This window comes from Geotrypetes seraphini, chromosome 8, assembly GCF_902459505.1.
Source record: "Geotrypetes seraphini chromosome 8, aGeoSer1.1, whole genome shotgun sequence".
In the NCBI taxonomy this organism is placed as follows: Eukaryota; Metazoa; Chordata; class Amphibia; order Gymnophiona; family Dermophiidae; genus Geotrypetes; species Geotrypetes seraphini.
Window position 1 is genome coordinate 70300285 of NC_047091.1, and position 20927 is coordinate 70321211.

General features: G+C 44.7%; 1 protein-coding gene across 4 annotated transcripts in view; it reads right to left on the minus strand.

Moving 5' to 3' along the window:
* Positions 1-20927, minus strand: part of LOC117365122 (inositol-trisphosphate 3-kinase B-like) — a 108087-nt gene that overhangs the window by 18941 nt on the left and 68219 nt on the right. For 3 of the 4 annotated variants that reach the window (XM_033955103.1, XM_033955102.1, XM_033955100.1), the window contains 6 exons: positions 19783-19867; positions 18579-18792; positions 14129-14333; positions 9975-10076; positions 3332-3403; positions 2475-2710 (listed from right to left, as the gene is read on the minus strand). In XM_033955103.1, the coding sequence (XP_033810994.1) occupies positions 2475-2710; positions 3332-3403; positions 9975-10076; positions 14129-14333; positions 18579-18792; positions 19783-19840 (887 nt within the window). In that variant the 5' untranslated portion in view covers positions 19841-19867. Of the gene's footprint in view, positions 1-2460; positions 2711-3331; positions 3404-9974; positions 10077-14128; positions 14334-18578; positions 18793-19782; positions 19868-20927 lie in introns of all 4 variants that reach the window. The other variant, XM_033955101.1, reaches the window with a different exon arrangement.

Sequence of the window (20927 nt, forward strand, 5' to 3'; positions counted from 1 at the left end):
CTTAACTAGCTATGATGGAGGAGCTGGCAGTGAGCAAATCGTGTGAGCAATATGTGAACTGGAAAAAAAATTTAGGAAGGGAAATGTTATTTATTTATTTATTTTTAGGCTATTATTCTTCTCCAGTACCCATTGCAGTGCTTCACAATACAGTCCTCTGGACACACACAGCCAGTTGGCTTTTCAGAATATTTACAATGAATATGCATGAGATAGCTTTGCATGAACGGCCTTCATGGCACACATTCTTTCTCGTGCATATTCATTGTGGATAGCCTGAAAACCCAATTTGCTAGGTGTTTCCAGGACTGGGTGGAAAACCATTGACTTATATGGCCTCAGATCTTCTGGGAGCAGCCATTTTAACAAAGGCGATAAGAAAGACATCACACATTTACTCCAGATCCCTATGGTAGTCAGTAGCTGGGGCCAGTTGGATCAGTGCTGTGTGATGTCACTATTGCCACTCCCTCAGTTGCTTAAAGCATCTATCTGCTAGTGGCTAAAACTCGGAGAAAGTATAGCTCACCTTAGGCAGCGGAATGCTGTTTTGTTTGTGGGGCCAAAAGGCTCCGCCCTAGCCAGGAGAATCCTGATGTACAGCTAGTGGTGTAGTGAGGGGGGCGGTCCGCCCCAGGCGCTGTCTTGGTGGGGGACCGGCACCCATCCTCCTCTCTGCTCTCCCATTCCCACATGACCCTTCCCTCCCCTTGCACCTCTTTAATGTTCATGACGTAAGCAGCAACCCCCAACCTGCTGCTCGCACCAGTGTCGGCTCATCCTCTGATATCACTTCCTGGACCCACACCTATGAAGTGATATCAGAGAAAGAGCCGATGCTGGCGCGAGCAGCAGGTTGCTGCTTGCACTGGGAATGTTAAAGAGGTATGGGGGAAGGGAAGGGGCGTGCGCACATGGCAAGAAAGGGTGGGGAAGGAGTGGATGGGGATGGGGGAGGGGCACCGCTGGGCACAGCCTCTCACCAGCTCCCAACTCCTTCACCCACCTCCTCCCGGCGCTGTACTTTTAAATCTTCGGGCAGCCGCTGCGCAATGTCAATGAGCCCCCAGAAGTAGAATGATGGGTTCCAGGGCAGGCCTGCTCGTTGACGCTGCGCGGCAGCTGCCCGAAGATTTAAAAGTACAGCGTCGGAAGGTGGGTGGGAACCGACCTGCAACAGCCAATCTTTGGGGAGGCCATGGCCCCTGTGGCCTCCCCCGTTCTGATGGTACACCGTCAAAAGTGCGCAGGACTTTGGCGCGCTGACAATCTTGTGGCAACATCTGCACGCAGGACATATGCGTGCTGCCACTTCCGCCGCTTTGAATCCTTCCTGTTAGCACTGTGAGTGTGTGTGTGGAGGGAAACCCCGCCAGTACATTTACAAGCCCTCGCGCTCCCATTGGGGGGGGGGCAAGTACACTGAAAACTCCCGTTCTCCTTTCCGTTTTTGCTGTTCGGGAGTTTTCAGTGTAGTGTGGGGGTCCCCCCATCCACACACCCTCCCCCAATGGGAGCGCAAGGACTTATAAATGTAGTGGGGGGTTCCCCCCATACACACCCGCAGAGCGCTACCAGAAAGGCTTCAAAGCGGTGGCACGCATATGTCCTGCGTGCAAATGTCGCCGTGTCAAAGTCGTAAGACCATAAGAACTGCATGCTTTTGATGGGTCACCGTTCCGACGTCCATGCAGTTCACTGCAAACTGAACCTTAAATTTAATTTTAGAACTGTTTTAGCCCAGAGTTCCACCAGTGGGTTTTTTTTATAGTCTTCCCCACAAATATGGTCTTCTTTTTTTTTTTTTTTTCTTTTCCAGAAATTCTCTGAAATTACAGTGTTGCCTAATTATCCAGTTTCAGGAGGGAGACTTTTTGGCCAGTCCTGGTTTTGAACTTACATCTCAAAAGCAGTGCTGCGAATCCTACAGCGCATCAGGAAAGGGTTGTCAGAAATCCAAGGCTGGCGTAAAATCTCCCTGCTGTCGCTGGGCAATGTGGCAGTTCTAAAATTAAAGCCTTGAGCAAAAGGCCGATCTGTTTAAGTGGTACAACAGTTGGATGACTTTTACCATGAATCAAATCCAAAATGACTGAATACAGAAACAACCCCCCCCCCCCAACATTCTTGTCACTTTGAAAAGCATAAAAATAAGCAAACAAGAAAGAGTCTGGCAGTTTGCCTGGGGACAAGCTACCTGCCTCCAACATAGTGACCATGATCCTGGCCCAACCCAGTTCGGATTGGTGATAGTGCAGTGGCATATGATCTAGGCACAGATTTTGCAGTCCTAGAGCTTTTGTGGCTGTAGGGTCCTTCTTTCACATCATGACTGTTGGAGAGCAGGCTGTAGTGTTTTTTTCTCCGTTAGCTATGGTTAGGACTCAATAACAGGAGCCTACATGAGGTCTGGTGATCTCTTAGACAAACATGCCTGACAGACTGAAAAAAAAAAAATACCAGGCCTCTCTCACTGGTCCAAATCCATGGTCTCCTGATTTTCATCCAGCTGGTGAATTGTGCTCTTTATTGTCTCAATCAGGTTCCCTAGACCTAGCAGGTAACCGTCCTCATGGTTGCCCACCTCCCAGGGCACATCGTGTCTCAGTGACATGTGTGGCGGTGCTGCCAATGTCTTCCCAAAGTCGATCATCCACACATTGGCGTGACCTTTTGTGTCATGGACAAAAAGAAGAGAGCTGCCAATGACCTAGGGGGAGGGGAAAGAGTAGCATTTCAAATCAACCACTTGAGCATGGAGATCATCCCCCCCTTGCAGAGCTTCTGACTAATGGTGTGGAGAGGAGAGGGTTACCATATTTTTTCTCCGGGAAACACCGGACACATGACCCTGCCCTGTTCTGGCTCCAGCCCCACCCCATTCTGCTCCAGCCCCGCCCAGTTCCAGCTCCAGCCCTGCCCAGTTCTGTCCCCGGCCCCACCCCATGAAGCCTCCTCTCTTATTCCAGACAAGCTCCAGCAGTGTCTGGAGGGTCTGGAGCACGCACAGATGTGTGTGACGTTATCCACGCATGCTCAGAGGCCCTCCAGATGCGGTCGGAGCTCCTCGGGGCTTTCCAAAACCCAGACATTTGCCAGATGTCTGGTAACTCTAGAAGAGGGTGAGCTGTATTACAGACTCATATACTGACACATACATAGAAAATACCCCTCTGCACCTCCAGAACTTCCTGCCATTCCCATAAGGAGATCCATCCCCTTGCTCTGCCAATGCACCTCAATCCTGAGCTGCAACAACCCCTGCTGTTTCAGTTCTTAGACCTGCACTTTCATGCCTGTTGTCTGAACACTTGTCTTTCCTGTTACTCACCTCATGTGTCTTGAAGAAAGGAGAGTCTTGTAAAGCTACCTTCATGCTCTCCAGACGGCTCTGGTATGCAGCCTGGAAGACAGGAATGTGAAAAAGTAGCAAAGCTTGGATAAAGGTTTCACTCTCTTATAGCTCACCCTGACCTCTGAATGGACTCGCAGCAAACTGCAGAGAAGCCAGAGCAGATAACAACAAAATGAAGACAGCATGAGGAGTAGTCTAAGGAGACCCCCAGCAAATGCAGAGAGCATAGGGACTGAAATCAAGAAGTAGGGTTATCATATGGCTCCAGAAAAAGGAGGACGGATTGAGACATCCGGGTTTTATTTCCATTGCTTTCAATGGAAGTAAAACCCGGATGTCTCAATTCATCCTCCTTTTTCTGGAGCCATATAGTAACTCTAATCAAGAGAGCAGACTTGGGCAAAATGAAGAGAGCCCAAGGCTTGAAAATACCAGAGCAGACCCCTACAAAATGCAGAGATTACAGGGAACTGGAACAAAAGCAGTCTTGCGCAATTTGAAAAGAGCACAAGGAACTGAAAACACTAGAGAAGATACTAGCAAAAGCAGAGAGCCCGAGGACTGAAGATATTGGAATAGCGACTGACAAAATGCAGAGAGCACAGGAGAACTTGAAACAACTGAACAGACTCAAGGGTAGATGAATAAAACTCTGGTGCTGGAGAAACATTGGTCTTTCTTTTAGCAACCAATACTCAGCCCTAATAGCATGCAAATTAGATGCACACTGTTGATGTTGAGCATTGGTCACTAAAGGGATCGGAACTTCCTGAGGCATGCCCAAAAGAGCTTTGTGGCAGGCACAGTACAACTCTTGTGTGCAATCCCAGGGACCCCGACTAAAAAACAAAAGTCCTGGTGGTCCAGTTTCTGCCCCCAACCCAAAGCTTTAAAAAAACTGGTGATCTAGCAGACCATGCCCAACCCCCTCTCGGCTTCTCCCCCCTCCCCCCCCCCAATTTTTAAAACCTCTGGTGGTCCAGTGGATTTCTCCCAACACCCAGCCCCCAGCCCTCCCTCCAAAAAGCTTAATCCCTACTGTATTCCAGGATGCACCAGGCAAGGGCGCTGCCATTTTAAAGAGGGTAGACCCTGAGGCAGGAGGGAATAGGCATTCCTCCTGCCTGTTCTGAGGTACAAGCTGGGTTCAGGAGGTGGAGTGGGATGGTGAGTTGTGTAGGGGGCCCACCCTTGCCATTGGACCACCAGGGTTTTAAAAACTTTGAAGGGGGTTGGGAGGGGTCCGCTAGACCATCAGGTTTTATAAGCTTTGGGGAGGCTGGGAGGAAGTGGGAAAGGTTTGGGGTTGTGCTTGACTTTCCTGTCAGTGCCTGAGCCAAACAGCTCTGAGCTGTTGGTAGTTTTGCAGGGTGTTTTGTGACCCATTGCTCTGGGCATTGCATGGATTTACTAATGAGCTTATATTAATACTAACAAGCTCATTATCATGGGACTTTACATACGAACATAAGAATTGCCAGACTGAAGGTCCATCAAGGTCAGTATCCTGTTTCCAACAGTGGCCAACCCAGGTCCCAAGTACCTAGCTAGATTCCAAGTAGTAAAACAGATTTTATGCTGTTAATCCTACAAATAAGCAGTGGATTTCCCCAAACCCTCTCAATAATGGCCTACGGATGGCTCATAAGAACATAAGAATTGCCGCTGCTGGGTCAGAACAGTGGGCCATCGTGCCCAGAAGTCCACTCAAGTGGCGTCTCTTAGGTCAAAGACCAGTGCCCTGATTTGAGTCTAGCCTTACTTGCGTACGTGCTGGTTCAGCAGGAACTTGTCTTGAATCCCTGGAGGGTGCTTATAAGAACATAAGAATTGTCGCTGCTGAATAAGCTAACTGATTTTACCACATTCTCTGGCAACGAATTCCAGACATTGCTTCTGTGCATTGTAAAGCAGTGGCCAAAAGCCTCTGTGCATTGGCTGCAGAATAATGTTTCATTTAGACTGGTTAACACCAGTCTAAATTAAATGTTGTCAAAATGGTAGGCTTTGTGCATCTGCCCCTCAGGCAAAATGAAGAGAGTGCAAGGGCTGAAAATACCAGAGCAGATACCAGGAAAATGCAGAGAGCACAGGTAATTGAAACTACCAGGCAAAATGAAGAGCGGGTAGGGGCTGAAAATACTAGAGCAGACTTGGGCAAAATTTAGACAGGCCAAGGAGCTAAAGATTCCAGAGCAGATCCTGGCAAAGTTGAAGAGAGCATGGGGAAGCTGAAAACACCAGTGAAAACTCTGGCATATTGAAAAAGAAAACCTCTTAAGCAATTTTTCCTATAGAGCAGGGGTAGGGAACTCTGGTCCTCGAGAGCCGTATTCCAGTCAGGTTTTCAGGATTTCCCCAATGAATATGCATTGAAAGCAGTGCATGCAAATAGATCTTATGAACATAAGAACATAAGAAACGCCCTCACCGGATCAGACCGAGGTCCATCCTGTCCGGTGATCCACACACGCGGTGGCCCATTTAGGTACTCCTTTTTGGAGACCCGGATTTACTGTATCCCTCAATATGATAAGCAAGAAGGTGTGTATCAAACTTTCTCTTGAATCCCAGTACAGTAGTCTCCTCCACAACCTCCTCCGGGAGCGCATTCCAAGCACCCACCACACGCTGTGTGAAACAGAATTTCCTGACGTTTGTCCTAAACCTGCTGCCACTCAGTTTCAGGCTATGACCTCTTGTCCGTGTCACCTCTGAATATTTCAGCAATGGTGCCTCCTGGTCTATTTTATCAAATCCTTTTAATATTTTAAAGGTCTCTATCAAATCCCCTCTCAGTCTTCTCTTCTCAAGGGTAAACTGTCCCAGCCTCCTGAGTCTATCTTTGTAAGTCAAATGTTCCATTCCTTTGATAAGTTTCGTGGCTCGCCTCTGCACTCTCTCCAGCAGAGTTATATCCTTTATAAGGTATGGAGACCAGTATTGGACACAGTACTCCAAGTGCGGTCTGACCATTGTTCTATAAAGTGGCATTATGACATTTTCCGATCTACTCGTAATCCCCTTTTTAATTATGCCCAACATCCTGCTCGCTTTCTTCGCCGCCGCCGCACATTGTGCCGAAGGTTTTAGGGTACTGTCAATCAGTACCCCCAAGTCCCTTTCCTGTTCGCATTTTGCTAACTTCACCCCCAACATCCTGTACTCATGTTCCTTGTTTTTCTTTCCTAAATGCATCACCTTGCATTTGTTTATGTTAAAGTTCATTTGCCACTTTATTGCCCACGTTTCCAGCTGGTTCAGATCTTTCTGGAGGTCCTCGCAGTCCCCTAGAGAGCCAACCGCCCGACATAGTTTTGTATCATCTGCAAACTTTATTATATTGCATGTTATTTCCTCTTCCAGGTCGTTTATAAAAATATTGAACAAGATAGGCCCAAGAACCGAGCCCTGGGGCACGCCGCTAGTCACTTTCTCCCAGTCCGAGAAATTCCCATTTATGCTAACCCTTTGCCTTCTGTTTTCAAGCCATTTGCCAATCCATCTGTGTACTTCCCCTCCTATTCCATGGCTTAGTAATTTCTTCATAAGTCTTGCATGAGGGACTTTGTCAATCGCTTTCTGAAAGTCCAAGTAAATTATATCCACTGGTTCTCCATTATCTATCTGTTTGTTTACTTTCTCAAAGAATTGTAGTAAATTTGTCAAACATGATTTCCCTTTCCTGAAGCTGTGTTGACTAGCCCTTATTAGATTGTGGTCCTCCAAGTGTTGTACAATGTTCTCTTTAATTATTGTTTCAATTATCTTCCCTGGAACCGATGTGAGGCTCACAGGTCAATAGTTTCCTGGATCCCCTCTTGAGCCTTTTTTGAAAACTGGAATGACATTTGCTATCCTCCAGTCTTCTGGTATTTGCCCAGTTCTAATTGACATGTTAGCTACTGTTTGTAATAGTTCGCCAATTTCCTCCTTAAGTTCCTTTAATACTCTCGGGTGAATTCCATCCGGTCCAGGGGACTTGTCGCTTTTTAGTTTGTCAATCTGAAAGTAAATCATGTCCAACGTCACGTTCACTGTTGTTAGGCTTTCCTCTGCGCCCCCGTTGAAAACCTTCCCTGTGTCTGGCATTATTGAAGTGTCCTCATTTGTGAAAACTGAGGCAAAGAACGAATTTAACCTATCAGCAACCTGTTTGTCCTCTTTAACTGACCCTTTCTTTCCATGTTCGTCGAGAGGGCCCACTGCCTCTCTTGCTGGTTTCTTTCCTTTTATATATCTAAAAAAGGGCTTAAAGTTTTTGTCTTCCTGCGCTATCTTCTCCTCATAAACTTTTTTGGCTTCTCTTACCACTTTATGACACTTTTTTTGGTCTATTTTGTGACAGTTCCAGGCTTCCTTCGTTTTTTCTCATTATTCATTGGGGAAATCCTGAAACCCCGACTGGAATACGGCTCTCGAGGACCGGAGTTCCCTACCCCTGCTATAGAGCAAATATGTAGCTTAAGACCTGTCAGAAGCAGATACACTCTAAAGTTCCCTTTTTCAAAGCCACTGTAGAGAGTCATGCGTGGTAAATGTGACACAGACCATTCAATTCCTATGGGCTGCACCATAACTATGTTATGTAGTACTCATTACTGTGGTTTTGTAAAAGGGGCCCTAAATGACATGCTCCAGATCTCAGATAAGATGATGCTAAGGGTGGGATTAGAACTTGAGTCGTTCACTTGTTCAACCTATCACTTCTTAGGGGAATCATGACTTTAAATCTCAGAATGTCTTAAGGAAGAAATGATGACAGAACCAGAAATGGACCTGCCTGAGTAACCCTATGATGAGAGAAGGGTAGGGCCCCGTTGTGTATCATCATGACCCAGTTACGTGTGATGACAATAGTTTTGTGCTCGCTCAGGCAAAATGAAGAGAAGGCAGGGACTGAAAATACCAGAGCAGGCTCGGACAAAACAGAGGAAGTAAACTACTTATTATACTAGGGAAGTTAATAACAACATGCAGTTACTGCCACAGTCTGCAGAATGAAAGAGGCAGAGTATATTAATGGGTTTTTAAAAAAATATTTGTGTTTGAGGTTTTAATATTTGTTTATATAGAACACTGTTGATTTTGGGACCAGGCATATGCTTTTCAGCATAATATTTGCAACCAGTTTATAATCACGTTTTCATCAATTAAGTGCAGAAAAATAAGGAATGAAGGGAAGAAAATTAGGAAAGGGATTTTGGAACAGAGAAAATAAGAGTGGGGACATGGGGGATTCTTTTGTAAACATAATTTAGGTTGCAAGTGCCAAAGGAGATGCCACTAAGCATACTCAGCTAACAGAGGATGGGCATCAACCCAGCAGGGCACATCTCAGATGCCTGATTCCTTGAGTCCCATCGAGAAAGGGCATTGTGATTGTCATCTAGTAGAATGCCCTGCCACAAGGTGACATTATGCTGGCACCTACCTGTATACAGTATCTGGCTAATCTCTGAGAATAACAGGATTCCAGTCAAAGGCCCCGCATTGCATGTACCTTCCCCAAAGAGCTTCCAGCCCATACTATCCTGAGAATGTTAAGCATTCTGTTTGTGACTCCTGGTTCTGAACCAGCCTTTTATTCACAGTCATCTTAACCCCTTTTTCTGGATAGCATGAAGCCATGGAAGGCTGCGTGTGTATGCCATAGCTCATGTTTGCCAAAGGTGAGGTAAGGTTCTCCCCTGTGTTGACCAGGATTCCCTCTGGGAACAGGTTCTGTGGTTTGTTTGTTTTTTTCTAACTTTGCAGAGAGGTGAAACTGGTTCTCCTGCATTCCAAGCCCTAGGGGTTTCTGAAAGACAGCATTAAGAATGCCCCAAACCAGGCTAGACTAACTCTTCAAAGCAAAGGCATTCCCTCATGTCTGAGAATAGGGATTGCTGTGGTGTCAGAAGCCAGTGATGAGAGGAATGAGAGTGACTCCAGGCCAGTATGAGAGGCAACTAGGCCGTAACTACAAGTCTGGTGAGATTAATGGTCTAAAGAATGAGGGAAACTCGATCATAGCCCCTGGAGGAGGAAGAATGAGAATGTTATCCATTGCATTTTGTGATAGCATAGATGGTGGTGGTGGGAGGGGGGGGAATGAAAGAGACTCCATTGGAGTGTGGGAGGTAGCGAACCCTGCATTTATTATAATTTTATGTTTTTAGATTCATTGTCACACTTCCCTCCCCAATTTCAGTTCATGGTTCTTTACAACAGTTTCCCTATTATCCTCAGGATCTGCCCCCTGGATCTGCCCCCTGGTATAATGAGCTGTATCAGGTTCCCTGAGGAGAAGGAAAGCTTTATTCTAGCAGCTGTTAGAGATATGAGCAGTAATTAGAGCCTGGCAGAGGTGGGTATTGGCTTTCATGTGTGAGCAAATATGAAGAGTCCTATTTGATCACACAGCAGGAAATGACAAGCGGTGAACAGGGAGCCCCTGATAGGAAACAGGCTGATCCAGCATTCATCAAGGCAAACACCCATATCAGACACATGCATGCAAGCCTTTACATTTACATGCACGCATGCTTGTGCTCAGATTTGCAGCCCTGGCTTCATTTCTGTCATACATTAGGACGGGTGCAGCATCCTCTCATCATATGTCACACTCTCTACTCACTAGGATATCTTTCCGCCACCGCGTGAAGCTCAGGAAGGTTTCCATGATCCGCTCCTTAGTCCGGATCTGTTTGAAGTCCCGTTGAACTGTACCCCCTTCCATCTGCAGACAGAAACAGATAGCATTTCACTTCCAGGGTCTAGGGAGCCACTGATGCTATGTGCAGAAAAATGAAACCTACTGCAGGACTGTGTGCCTCCTAGCATGAGGACTTAATGTAACCAGTGGGTTACAAAATAAATTCTGTGGAACCTTGGTTTACGAGCCAAATTCGTTCCAGAAGCATGCTTGTAAACCAAATTGCTTGTATATCAGAGCAAGTTTCCCCATAGGAAGTAAGGGAAACTCGCTTGATTGGTTCTACCTCCCCCCTCCCACAAGGCCACTGGCGCTGCTGCTCTCCCCCCCCCCCTCAAACTGGCATTGCTCCCCCCCCCCCGCAAATGCCCTCCCCCAAAGAACCAGCATTGCATCCCCGCGCTCGAACCGGCATTGCACCCGCCCATGAATGCCCCCCCCCCCCGAGAACCGGCATCACACCCCCGTGCTGGAAGCGGCATCCCCCGCCCGCCCAAACAAGCCCCTTACCCCATCTGGCACCGGCACACAGCACCAACCCACAAAGCCAGAAGGCCTTGAGCATGCGCAGATGTTATAGTTGACCTAGGGCAGGAGAGACCTGACAGAGGTTTTTTTCCTCTAATATTTGAAAGTTACAAGTTTTTTGTTGTTGTTGTCCAGCAAAGATAATGTAGATGTGCAGGGTACAGGCTTTCCCATAGAATGTCAGTGCATGATGGTGATTGGCTGGAACAAGCCAGAAAACTGGTTGAGTGTGGCAGTTAGGAAAAAGAAAAGCAACTGAAGATCTTGAAGAGAGAGGAGAGTTTGTGATTGTGTGCGCTGTGAGAGAAAGAAATATAGTTAGAGAGTATATGCTTATATAATATAGTTGTATGAGAGAGAGTGAAGCTTAAGTTCTTATTAAAGATTCTTTATTCATTTTAAAACTTTCATCAAGTGTACAAAAATTATAACAAATAAAATAAATTTAAGCACTGGTACATCTTATCATTATGTCTTATAGTTATAAATATAACCCTCCCCCTCCCACCCTGAAATCCCTCTAGTTATTTTTATTTTTCATATAATGGAAACCCACCCCCCACCCAACCCTAAATCTTTCATAGTTAATAGAAAAATATTAGAAAAATGGCATCAATCATGACAAAAGGACGTTAATGGTTCCCAAATTTTAATAAAGTTTTTATAATTTCCATTCTGCACCACTATTGATCTTTCCATTCTATATTTGTGACATACTGAATTCCACCAAAACTTAAAATTAAGCCTACTGTGATCTTTCCAGTTATTAGTAATATGTTGGATGGCTACTCCGGTCAAAATCAATAAAAGTTTGTTATTACACATTGATATCTGACTCTTTTTTCTCATAGACATACCAAAAAGTACAGTATCATAAGTTAATGCGACGTGATTTTCCAATAAACAATTTTGTTCCAAAAGGCTAAGATATGGGGACAATAGAACAAAAGATGATCTATATCCAGATTACAATGCCAGCATCTATTAGACAAAGAACTATTTAACTTTTGCAATCTAACTGGGGTCCAAAAAGCTCTATGTAACAAGAAAAAACCAAGTTTGTTTCATAGACGCTGACATTGTACATCTCATTCTCCAAGACCAAATTTGTGGCCATTGAGATGCTGAAATATCATGCTTAATCTCAATGCTCCAAATATCCCTAAGAGTATTTTTAGGCTTTTTTTTAACCAAATCACTAATAGTTTTATACCACTGTGCGGCCTGATGTCCCAGAAAGTCCGCCTGAAAACATAAAAATTCTATGCTAGGTTGAGTATTCAAATTTTTCCATTCTTAAGTTCTTTAGACAGGGAAGTATTTATTTTTTTTTTTGTAGTCAATCAAACAGTATTAGGTTCCTGTGGTTCGGCAGGCATATTTTATAGCTGCACACACTATAAGGGATATGATTTCTCTCCTTTTTATTTATTTTAACATAAGTTTAGGAAGAAGAACAAGTGAAAATATACAAGAAAGAAGGAGGAACGGAAATTAAAGCTGGAAGAAAAGCTAAGCGCACGAAGATCAGAGAGACTTTTTAGACCGACAGTACCTGTAAACCCCCCATACTAGTTATTTGTATACTTATAATACTGGAACCAGTTAGTTGGGTAAATAGGAGACAAATGTACACAGATTTAACTTGTTGAAATTCTTACATTGGTTTTAAAGGGTTTTAACATACACTGGAACCTTGGTTTACGAGCATAATTCGTTCCAGAAGCATGCTCGTAAACCAAATTACTCGTATATCAAAGCGAGTTTCCGCATAGGAAGTACATGGAGGTGCAAATCATTTGCATGCAAATGCAACCGATCAATCGTGCAGTGAACGATTGACACATGCACAGAGCTCTAACAGCAGTGACAGGGGACAGGACTCCTGTCACTGCTGTTAGGGCTTCTTTTTTTTAATGGCACAGATGTGTGTGTGTTACACATGCACAATCTGTCCCATTATAAAAAAAAAAAGACACCCCCCAGCCATCATCCCCCCCCAACCCCAAAAAATGGCAGGAGGGATGCCTAACAGTGTCTTACTAATTGTTCTCCTTCCACCAAGTCTCTGACATGCCTATTATATCTACCTCTACATTTAGTGCTATAGACCGTACTCTAACTCTCCCATCCTCTGTTCCCTCTAAGCTGAGCAGGAGTCCTCTAACTGCATTGCTGCCAGTGGGGAGTGGTGTTTCAATACTGTGTTTTCAATGGCTAGAGACAAGCATGTTCCCTGGAGCTTGCCTGTCCCTGACTGTTGAAAATGTTATTGTGAAACAGCACCACCCGCTGGCAGTAGTGCAGTTGGAGGACTCCTGCTCAGCCTAGAGCAGGAGTGTCAAACTCAATCACATTAAGGGGCCGAAATCCAAAACACAGGCAAAATTGCAGGCCAGACCCTGCCCAATCTCTGCCTCAGACCCAGCCCCCTATGCAAATACGGGACGTAGCAACATCAGAGGGAATGCTTCTAGATGAAGCGCGAGACGTGCGAGGAGCTGCTGCACGCGGCTTCATGCACACTGCGGCTATGAGGAGGAGGGAGCCGGCCACAAGATAACACTGGGAGCATTGGACTGCGGGCTGCATAAAATGACCAGGCAGGCCAGATTCGGCCCGCAGGCCTTGAGTTTGACACCTGTGGCTTAGAAGGAACAGAGCTCCCATCTTATTTTTTAGGCTTCTAGTATTTATATATAGACACTTCAAATTGTCCTCAGAGAACACCTGCTACAGGTAAGTAGTTTCACTTTCAGGTATAGTACTTATTTCCCTGTCCCAGGAGGGCTCACAATCTAACTTTGTACTTGAGGCAATGGAGGACTGAGTGACTTCTCAAAGATCACAAGGAGGAGGGTTACCATTTTTTGGGCTGCAAAAATCCGGACACATGGCCCCGCCCTGTTCTGCCTCAGTCCCACCCAGTTCCACCTTCAGCTCCGCCCCACCCCCATAAACCTCCTCTCTTCTTCCCTGATTAGCTCTGGCCGCAGTTGGAGGGCCTGGAGCATGTGTGGATGTGTGTAATGGCTCTTAGTGCTCTTCTGAAGACCATAAGAACAGTGGCGTAGTAAGGGGGGAGGGGTGGACCACCCCAGGTGCCATTTTGGTGGGGGTGCTGGTACCTCTCCACCCGCCCACACCACGCTTGTGCTCTCTCTTCCATCCCCTCCCCCCACACCTCTTTAAATGTTCACCTGCGTGAGCAACTACTCTGGCCTGCTGCTTACGCCGGCCTGGCTCCCTCTGAAATCACTTATGGGTCATGGGGCCAGGAAGTGATGTCAGAGGGAAAGCCAACATCAGTGCAAGCAGCAGGCTAGAGAAACTGTTCACACTGGTGAGGGTTTAAAGCGGTATGAGGGTGGGAAGGGAGGGCGCAAGTGCAGCAAGGGGGGATTAGAAGGAGTGGGAGTGTTGCAGAAGTAGTGGAGGGCAGAGAGGAGGGGTATGGGGGCATCTCCTACCCTCTCTACACCACTGCATAGGAAGCCAGACTTGTGCAACATACTGACCACAAACAATCTGCAGAGAGCATTACTCACTGTGATGCCCTCAATTCTGAAGCCCAGGGTGGCAGTGGAGCTGATAGATTCCCTCCATTGCATGTAACGGGGCTTGGTGATGGCTCGCTGAGCATGCTCCTCTGCAGTGGGAGCCTCCGGGTCCACATTCACCATTTTTTGGTACATGTCTTTCCTGGGTGTTGGTTTCTGCAGGGCTTTGGCCAGTTCCTCCTCCAGGTAAGTCCTAAAGGGAAAGGCAAGATCTTTAGAAGTGCAACTACAGTGTGACAGCCTTTGTTCTTTGTATACTACAGTGTCTTTCCAAGTGGTGTGCGCCGAAGAGATTCTGGGTATGCCATGAGAGATTCCAGAATTTTACTTTATTTTTAAAAGTTCCCTTCATTAAGTTTATACTAGAACAGATGCCATGTACATCGTGTACGCAAGAGTATGCCATTGTTATGAGTGTCTATGTGCGTAAGGATGCAGCCGTCCAGACAAACGTCATTTTTTTGACGGCATTGGTCCTTGAAAACTAATAGCAAGTAATTTTAGTTTGATTTTTTTATGCAGTAGTTATCCTAACTTGAGCAACAAAGCAATCAAGGGGTTTTTTTTGTTTGTTTTTTTAACTGTTTGGATCTTTTTATCTTTGCAAACTTGGATTTTTAGCTCTGACAGAAATTAAATTGAAAAAAAGAGAATGACTGCAGATGGTGAACGATGAAAAGCATGTTTTCTTGTTAACCATCGAGCCACATTTTGAGTTAATTTGCACTCAAAACCAAGCACATCCATCGCACTGATTAGCAATTCTATTCTATCTACTTTAGTTTCACCATTGTTACAATTATCCATACCTAGCTTGAACTTTAAATAAATGACTCTCAAATTAAATTTTTTGGTTGGTTTTGCCATTTTATAATTTCAATTGGAATGTGCCTCGAAAAAACATTTGCTCCGTTTAGTGTGCTGGAGCTAAAAGAAAGTTTGAGAGACACTGGTAGAATGCACTGCTGCTTCCATAGTTATTTGTGCTACCTACTGAAGGAGGTGCCACTGTCTAACCTCTCGTTCTTGAAATACTATTCCAAGCCACTCCATGACTGACTTCCTACTGGAACCAAGTTTCCAAGTTTATTATATAATTTGATTAATCGCCTATTCCTATTCCAAATTCTAGGCGATGTACAGTTTCTTAAATAATCAAATATGGGTAACGAATCAAACATACATAAATCATAGCAAATTAAAATAACGAATACAAATATTCCTATACAAAGTTTAAATCAATCAAATTAAGTAACCTATACATACGATATCAACACAAAAGGGAAAATTATTAATGGATTACAATCAGTGTTTAATTCAATATATTTAAGGTAAAAACATTAGGAGGGGAAACAAATATAGTTTGTAATGAAATATAAGATAAATAGAGACAAAACCATTATATTTATTCACTAAAAGCATCTTTAAAAAGGAAACTCTTAAGTTTGGTCTTGAATTTGTCCAAATTCTTTTCCTCTCTTATAAATAATGGGAGGTCATTCCAAGGCTGAGGATCGGTTATTGAAAAAATAGTGTGACGCCTCGTGTTAATAACTTTTAATGAGGGGATGGCCAGTAAGTGTTGGTCTTGTGATCTCAACAGTCTTGAGGTAGAGTAAGGAATTAAAACTCTAAAAATAAAGGCACTGTCACAGTCCTGTCCTGCTCCAATAAGGAAACTGACCAGTCTTTTGCCAGTGCCACTTCTAGTGGGTTTCCTTTAGGAAGGATCACCACATCTCCATGCATCTCTTATTCGGCTTACCAGTGTCCCTGTGCATACCCTAGCTACATAGCGGCACTGAGAGACTCAGGAACAACGAGGACACAATATTCAAAGCAATTTAGCCAGCTGCTGATCGGTTAAATTGTTTGGGCCTAGCCACTAATATTCAGCGGCAGTTAACTGGCTAAGTGCCACTGAATATCAGTTAGCCAACTTTGAGTTCGCGGCCTGGTTTACCACATACACAGGACCGCATAAAAGTCTGTCCTATTTTTATGCAGTGACCATGGCCACTTAAATGAGGACTATCAACTTAAGCGGCTATGTTTGAACCAGCTTAAAAATAACTGGATATTCAAAGCCAAAGCCCACATGGGTCCCCGCTTTGAACATCTGGGAATAGCTCCGTTGGCGGAGAGCAAAACGCTCACCGCTGCCAGCTGAATATCTGACCCCTGGTTGTTTGAGGTCAGCATTCCCAATGACATAGCCACATGGCTCAGCAACACGGAGCTTCACAGACAGACAACTGAGCAACAGTTGAGCACTGTAGCTATGAGAAATCTCAAGCAACAGTCACAAGGCTTTCTAGCTTGCCACTAGCATCACGAGGTTGGTGGACAGAAGGCTTGGTCATGTTCCTTCTCTTTGTGCAATACAGATGAGAAACTTGGATTCCTGCCTTGTGGTTTTGCTCTGTTGTAGAATCCTTCTTTAGGCACACTAGTTAATCATTTGATCTTTTTTGTTAAGAATCAAAAATGTTATCATAGCTTGGGCTTCTGCCTCTTCCTAACTCCCATCATCCATCTCTTCCTAACAAAAGTCTTAGAAAGAGCATGTTTGTGAAATGCCTACCCTTCCCCCTCAGTTTTATAACAATACATTCTGGAAAACAGTTATTATTTTCTGGCATCGTCTGGTTTTACATGAGTAATCTCTTTGCATTCTGCTACAACATTCCCCTCTTCCGAGTGAACTGGGACTATGTATACACCACATGTTTTACTAACATGTACTATCTTTTTTTGCATTTATGTAAGGTTACCAGATTTTACTATTGTAAAATCCAGCCCCATGGCCCCGCCGCCCAGGCCTGTCCAGTTCCACCCAACCCAGCCCCACCCCCCTCAGCCTGTTCTCGTGCTCGGAGCCACATCGGGAGGGCATCTGCATTTGCACAGGTGTAATGCGCTGACATCACACGCATGTGCATACACCTGACATCACCACGTTGCATCCGTGCATGTGCAGATGTCCTTCCGACGTGGTCCCGAGCTGGAAGCTTTTGAAAACCCAGACAAAGTGCCGGGTTTTGAAAAGCTGTCCGGACGCCCGGATATGTCCTCTAAACAGAGGACATGTCCAGGTAAATCCAGATGTTTATGTTATAAAATATGATTACCCTCTCTAATTACTACCAAAATGTAGGCTAATGCTAGAGCCGCCAATCCATATATCACTCATTAAATTGAATTAAAAGATTTTTATGGATCTCAAGTGCTCGCAGTTATATTGCCTCTCTAAGCCAAGTGTCATGTAAGTAGAGTGCATAATACCTATAAGCAGGAACATGTCAGATAATTGTACAAGTGCCTACATTAGCCAACTGGTTGCAAGAGGATGTGGTATGAAAAGTGTCAAGAAAAGTGTGGAATAACCTGTAGGTTTCATGGCTCCATATCATTCTCTTCTTGCTTGGTCTAAGAACTTTTCAGCGGCCCTTCGTATAAGAGGATGTATCGTTGTGTTCTTAGACTCACTGCCAAAGACATATTTCTATCTCACTTAACGAAGACTGCCTGGACAGTTCATCTCTGACAACTGGACCATTCCCCTCCCTTTATATTTTAATTTGGTCATCGTGTTTTATGAATTATAAATGTAATCCTCTTAGAATATTACAGGTTGAGCGGAAAGTAAATGTTGAATAAAATACATGTACGGTACTTTTTTAATTATTCTGCTACACCAATCCCTCCCCTAGCTTTAAATGCTAAATGGGACAGCATATTTTACATGTTGGTATATGAAAGTAGAGTACTACTTCCTGTCTCTGGAACCACCAGGAAGATTCCCAAATATGTAGTATTTCAAATTGTTCAATACACCCCAGAGTTCCACCATCATAACCTGCTAGCTGTCAGGAACAAAGACTGTTTGGCCTTTTCAGCTGCTCCCTTCCAGCTGTATCACCCAGCACGTCTCACCGGATTTGCTGTTACTTCTTTCTTTCCCATTGCCTTACTGGCACTTTTTCATTGCTCTCACCTTTCTTGCTACAAATAAAGACAATTATACTCAAGTTATGCTGGGCCTTCCTCTTTCCAACTCAATAGAATCACCTCTTTTCCTTGAACTGTTGCTGCTGTTGGAATCACTGCCTTCTTGTGCTTTGTGGAATTTCACAATGCACTTTGGTCTCTCTTCATAACTATAGTTGTCCCTTTTATAACAAAACCTTAGTCGTAAACTGAGGCTACTACCTCCAGCTCACTGCTCCCTTTCTACTTACTAATTCCTATGAAGAAACTTTGAGCTGTACTAGCAACTTCCTCTCCAATCTTCACGACTACCTCTTTTTGATCCATTTTATTTTGTAGGGCATCCCAATTACTGGAGGGCACAGGACACAGCTGTAGCCATTGAAGAGAAGTCACCATGCAGTAGATATTGTTTGGATGAACTGAAAAGAGGAGTCTTGATTCTCACCTGACTCCTATCTTGCAGTCCATGATGCTGGGACGCTCAAGCCTCTGAAGGAGGTCTTCCATCCTGATGTATTTCTCCTGCTCCTTCTCCACAACGCCGTAGTAGATTGGGACAAAGGGCTTAAGGACATCCTGCATCAGTGCTTCTAGGCAGCTGTTCTCCACCTGGCTGAACTTCTTCAGGATCTGGCCCCTCTCACTTGGCTTGAAGTTTCCTGGAGAGGAACAAAAGACAACAGGAACCATTACTTCAAATGCATGCTCTTGAATCCTCCTCAAATTGCTAAGCAACTCCAGATCCTACAGGATGGGCTGAGCTGCTCATGGTTTTAAACTCCAAAACTTGAAGGGGCCTGTAGTTAAAGTCCTAGCCTATAATAAAAGACTGGCTAATAGTCTCTATCCTCACCTGGAATCATTAATTCAGTGACAGCTAAGGGAAGAGAACCCAATATTCTAGCATGACTAGATTAAAGCACCATTACCTGGTTGGCTATCATAGTGACATAGTAAATACCAATAGAAAAATTATAAACTGGGCCACCCCATCTGCTCAGCTGTGATTCTTCCACATTAGGAAAAAAATGCATCTAGGTTCCCCTCTCCCTCTCTTTGTTTACTTCTACACAAACTTCTAACCCCAAGCAGGGCTTGGATCTGTTAATGCCTTTGCTTCCACCAGCTCCACTGGAATGTATCAGATCTTGTCCTCTTTCCAAGGTTCCCTTCCATGTTTTCTTACCAAGTTTTCTAGTAACCCATATAGCTACTAAAACCAACAAAGCATTAACCAAAATAGCTAACTTCCTTATGTCCAGTAAAATTTAAATTTTTGCCATGATCAGTCCTTTGTAGAGGCCCTATGCGATCATAACACTTGGGTTAGGGTAGCAACAACTCCACATAGGTTACTTCTAGGTTAATCTCACAGTCAGTTGTACCTCTAGGTCCCTTTGTTTTTTGCAGGCAAGGATCTTCCATGCTCTTTGAAGACCACTTAGCATCTACTATCCATTCTGGGAAGTCATTCCAGGCGTCTACCATCCTTTCACTGAAAACATCTGCTGATGTTATTTCTAAGTCTACTCCCCTTCAGAGTTTCATATTATGACCCTTAAATTTACCTTACATTTATATATTTCAGGTATTTAAATATCTCTACCATATTCCTCCCTTTTGTGACCAGGAAATGGCCACATTCTTACCTTCATGGCCTGCGAGCTGCACCCAGGAATTCTGTCTCTTCAGGGACCAATGAACCATTGTGAAGAATGTTTTCCAAGATTTGGTCTAAGAATGAACACAGAGCAACAATAACATCAATATGGGCATAAAACATGAAAGGACAAAGGAAAGACACTCTTTCAGCATTCAAAACTGAAACACGTTTTGTGTGCCATCTTAATAACCCTAACTTGGAGCAGAGTGACTAGATAGACCAGACCTGTTTTTAACTTCATTTGCAGTGTTCCTTGAAGTACCTATATGCAAACCACTTTGAGTGTGGTCGCAAAACTACAAAAAGGCGATATACAAGTCCCAATCCCTTATGACTAGGATTACCAAATGTCTGGATTTAGCTGGACATGTCTTCTTTTTAGAGGACTGTTTAAGCGCCTGGATGGTTTTTCAAAACCTGGCAGTTTGTCCAGGTTTTGAAAAGCGTTGAGCCCAGGGCTGCATCTGGAGGGCATCTGTGCATGTGTGGATGTGACACAATGACGTCACATGCATGCATGACATCATCACATCGCATCAGACGCAGCCCTGAAGAGACAAAGTTTGTGTTGGGCCGAGGTTTGCGGGAGGGGGGGGGGGGAGGTGGAACAGGGCAGACCACACATCCTCTTTTTTTGAAGGAAAAATCTGGAGGCAGAAGTTGTCAGCTGGATCTAGAGCAGTGGTTCCCAAACATGTCCTGGGGGACCCCCAGCTAGTCAGGTTTTCAAGATATCCCTAATGAATATGCATGAGAGAGATTTGCATATTCATTAGGGATATCTTGAAAACCTGACTGGCTGGGGGGTCCCCCCAGGACAGGTCTGGGAACCACTGATCTAGAGGATAGGTTCACTATTGGGTCCTGGACAGAATTCTGAGACTTGGCACTCTTGAATGCAGAGATGCCAAATCTCACTCATTAGAAGTGTCGCACTCATTTGAAAGCTTTCCACTCTCACCCACTTTCAGCCCTATTTCTCACTCATCAGAGCGCACTCAACTTGTTCATGAGAGGCAAGCGCTAGAGAAGTAAACCAAGTGGTCCAACCAGAATGAAGAAATGAGCACTCCTTCCTGCCTACTGCTTCCTCTGTCCCGTTTTCCTTTCCTGCAGGCACATGTGCTCTGA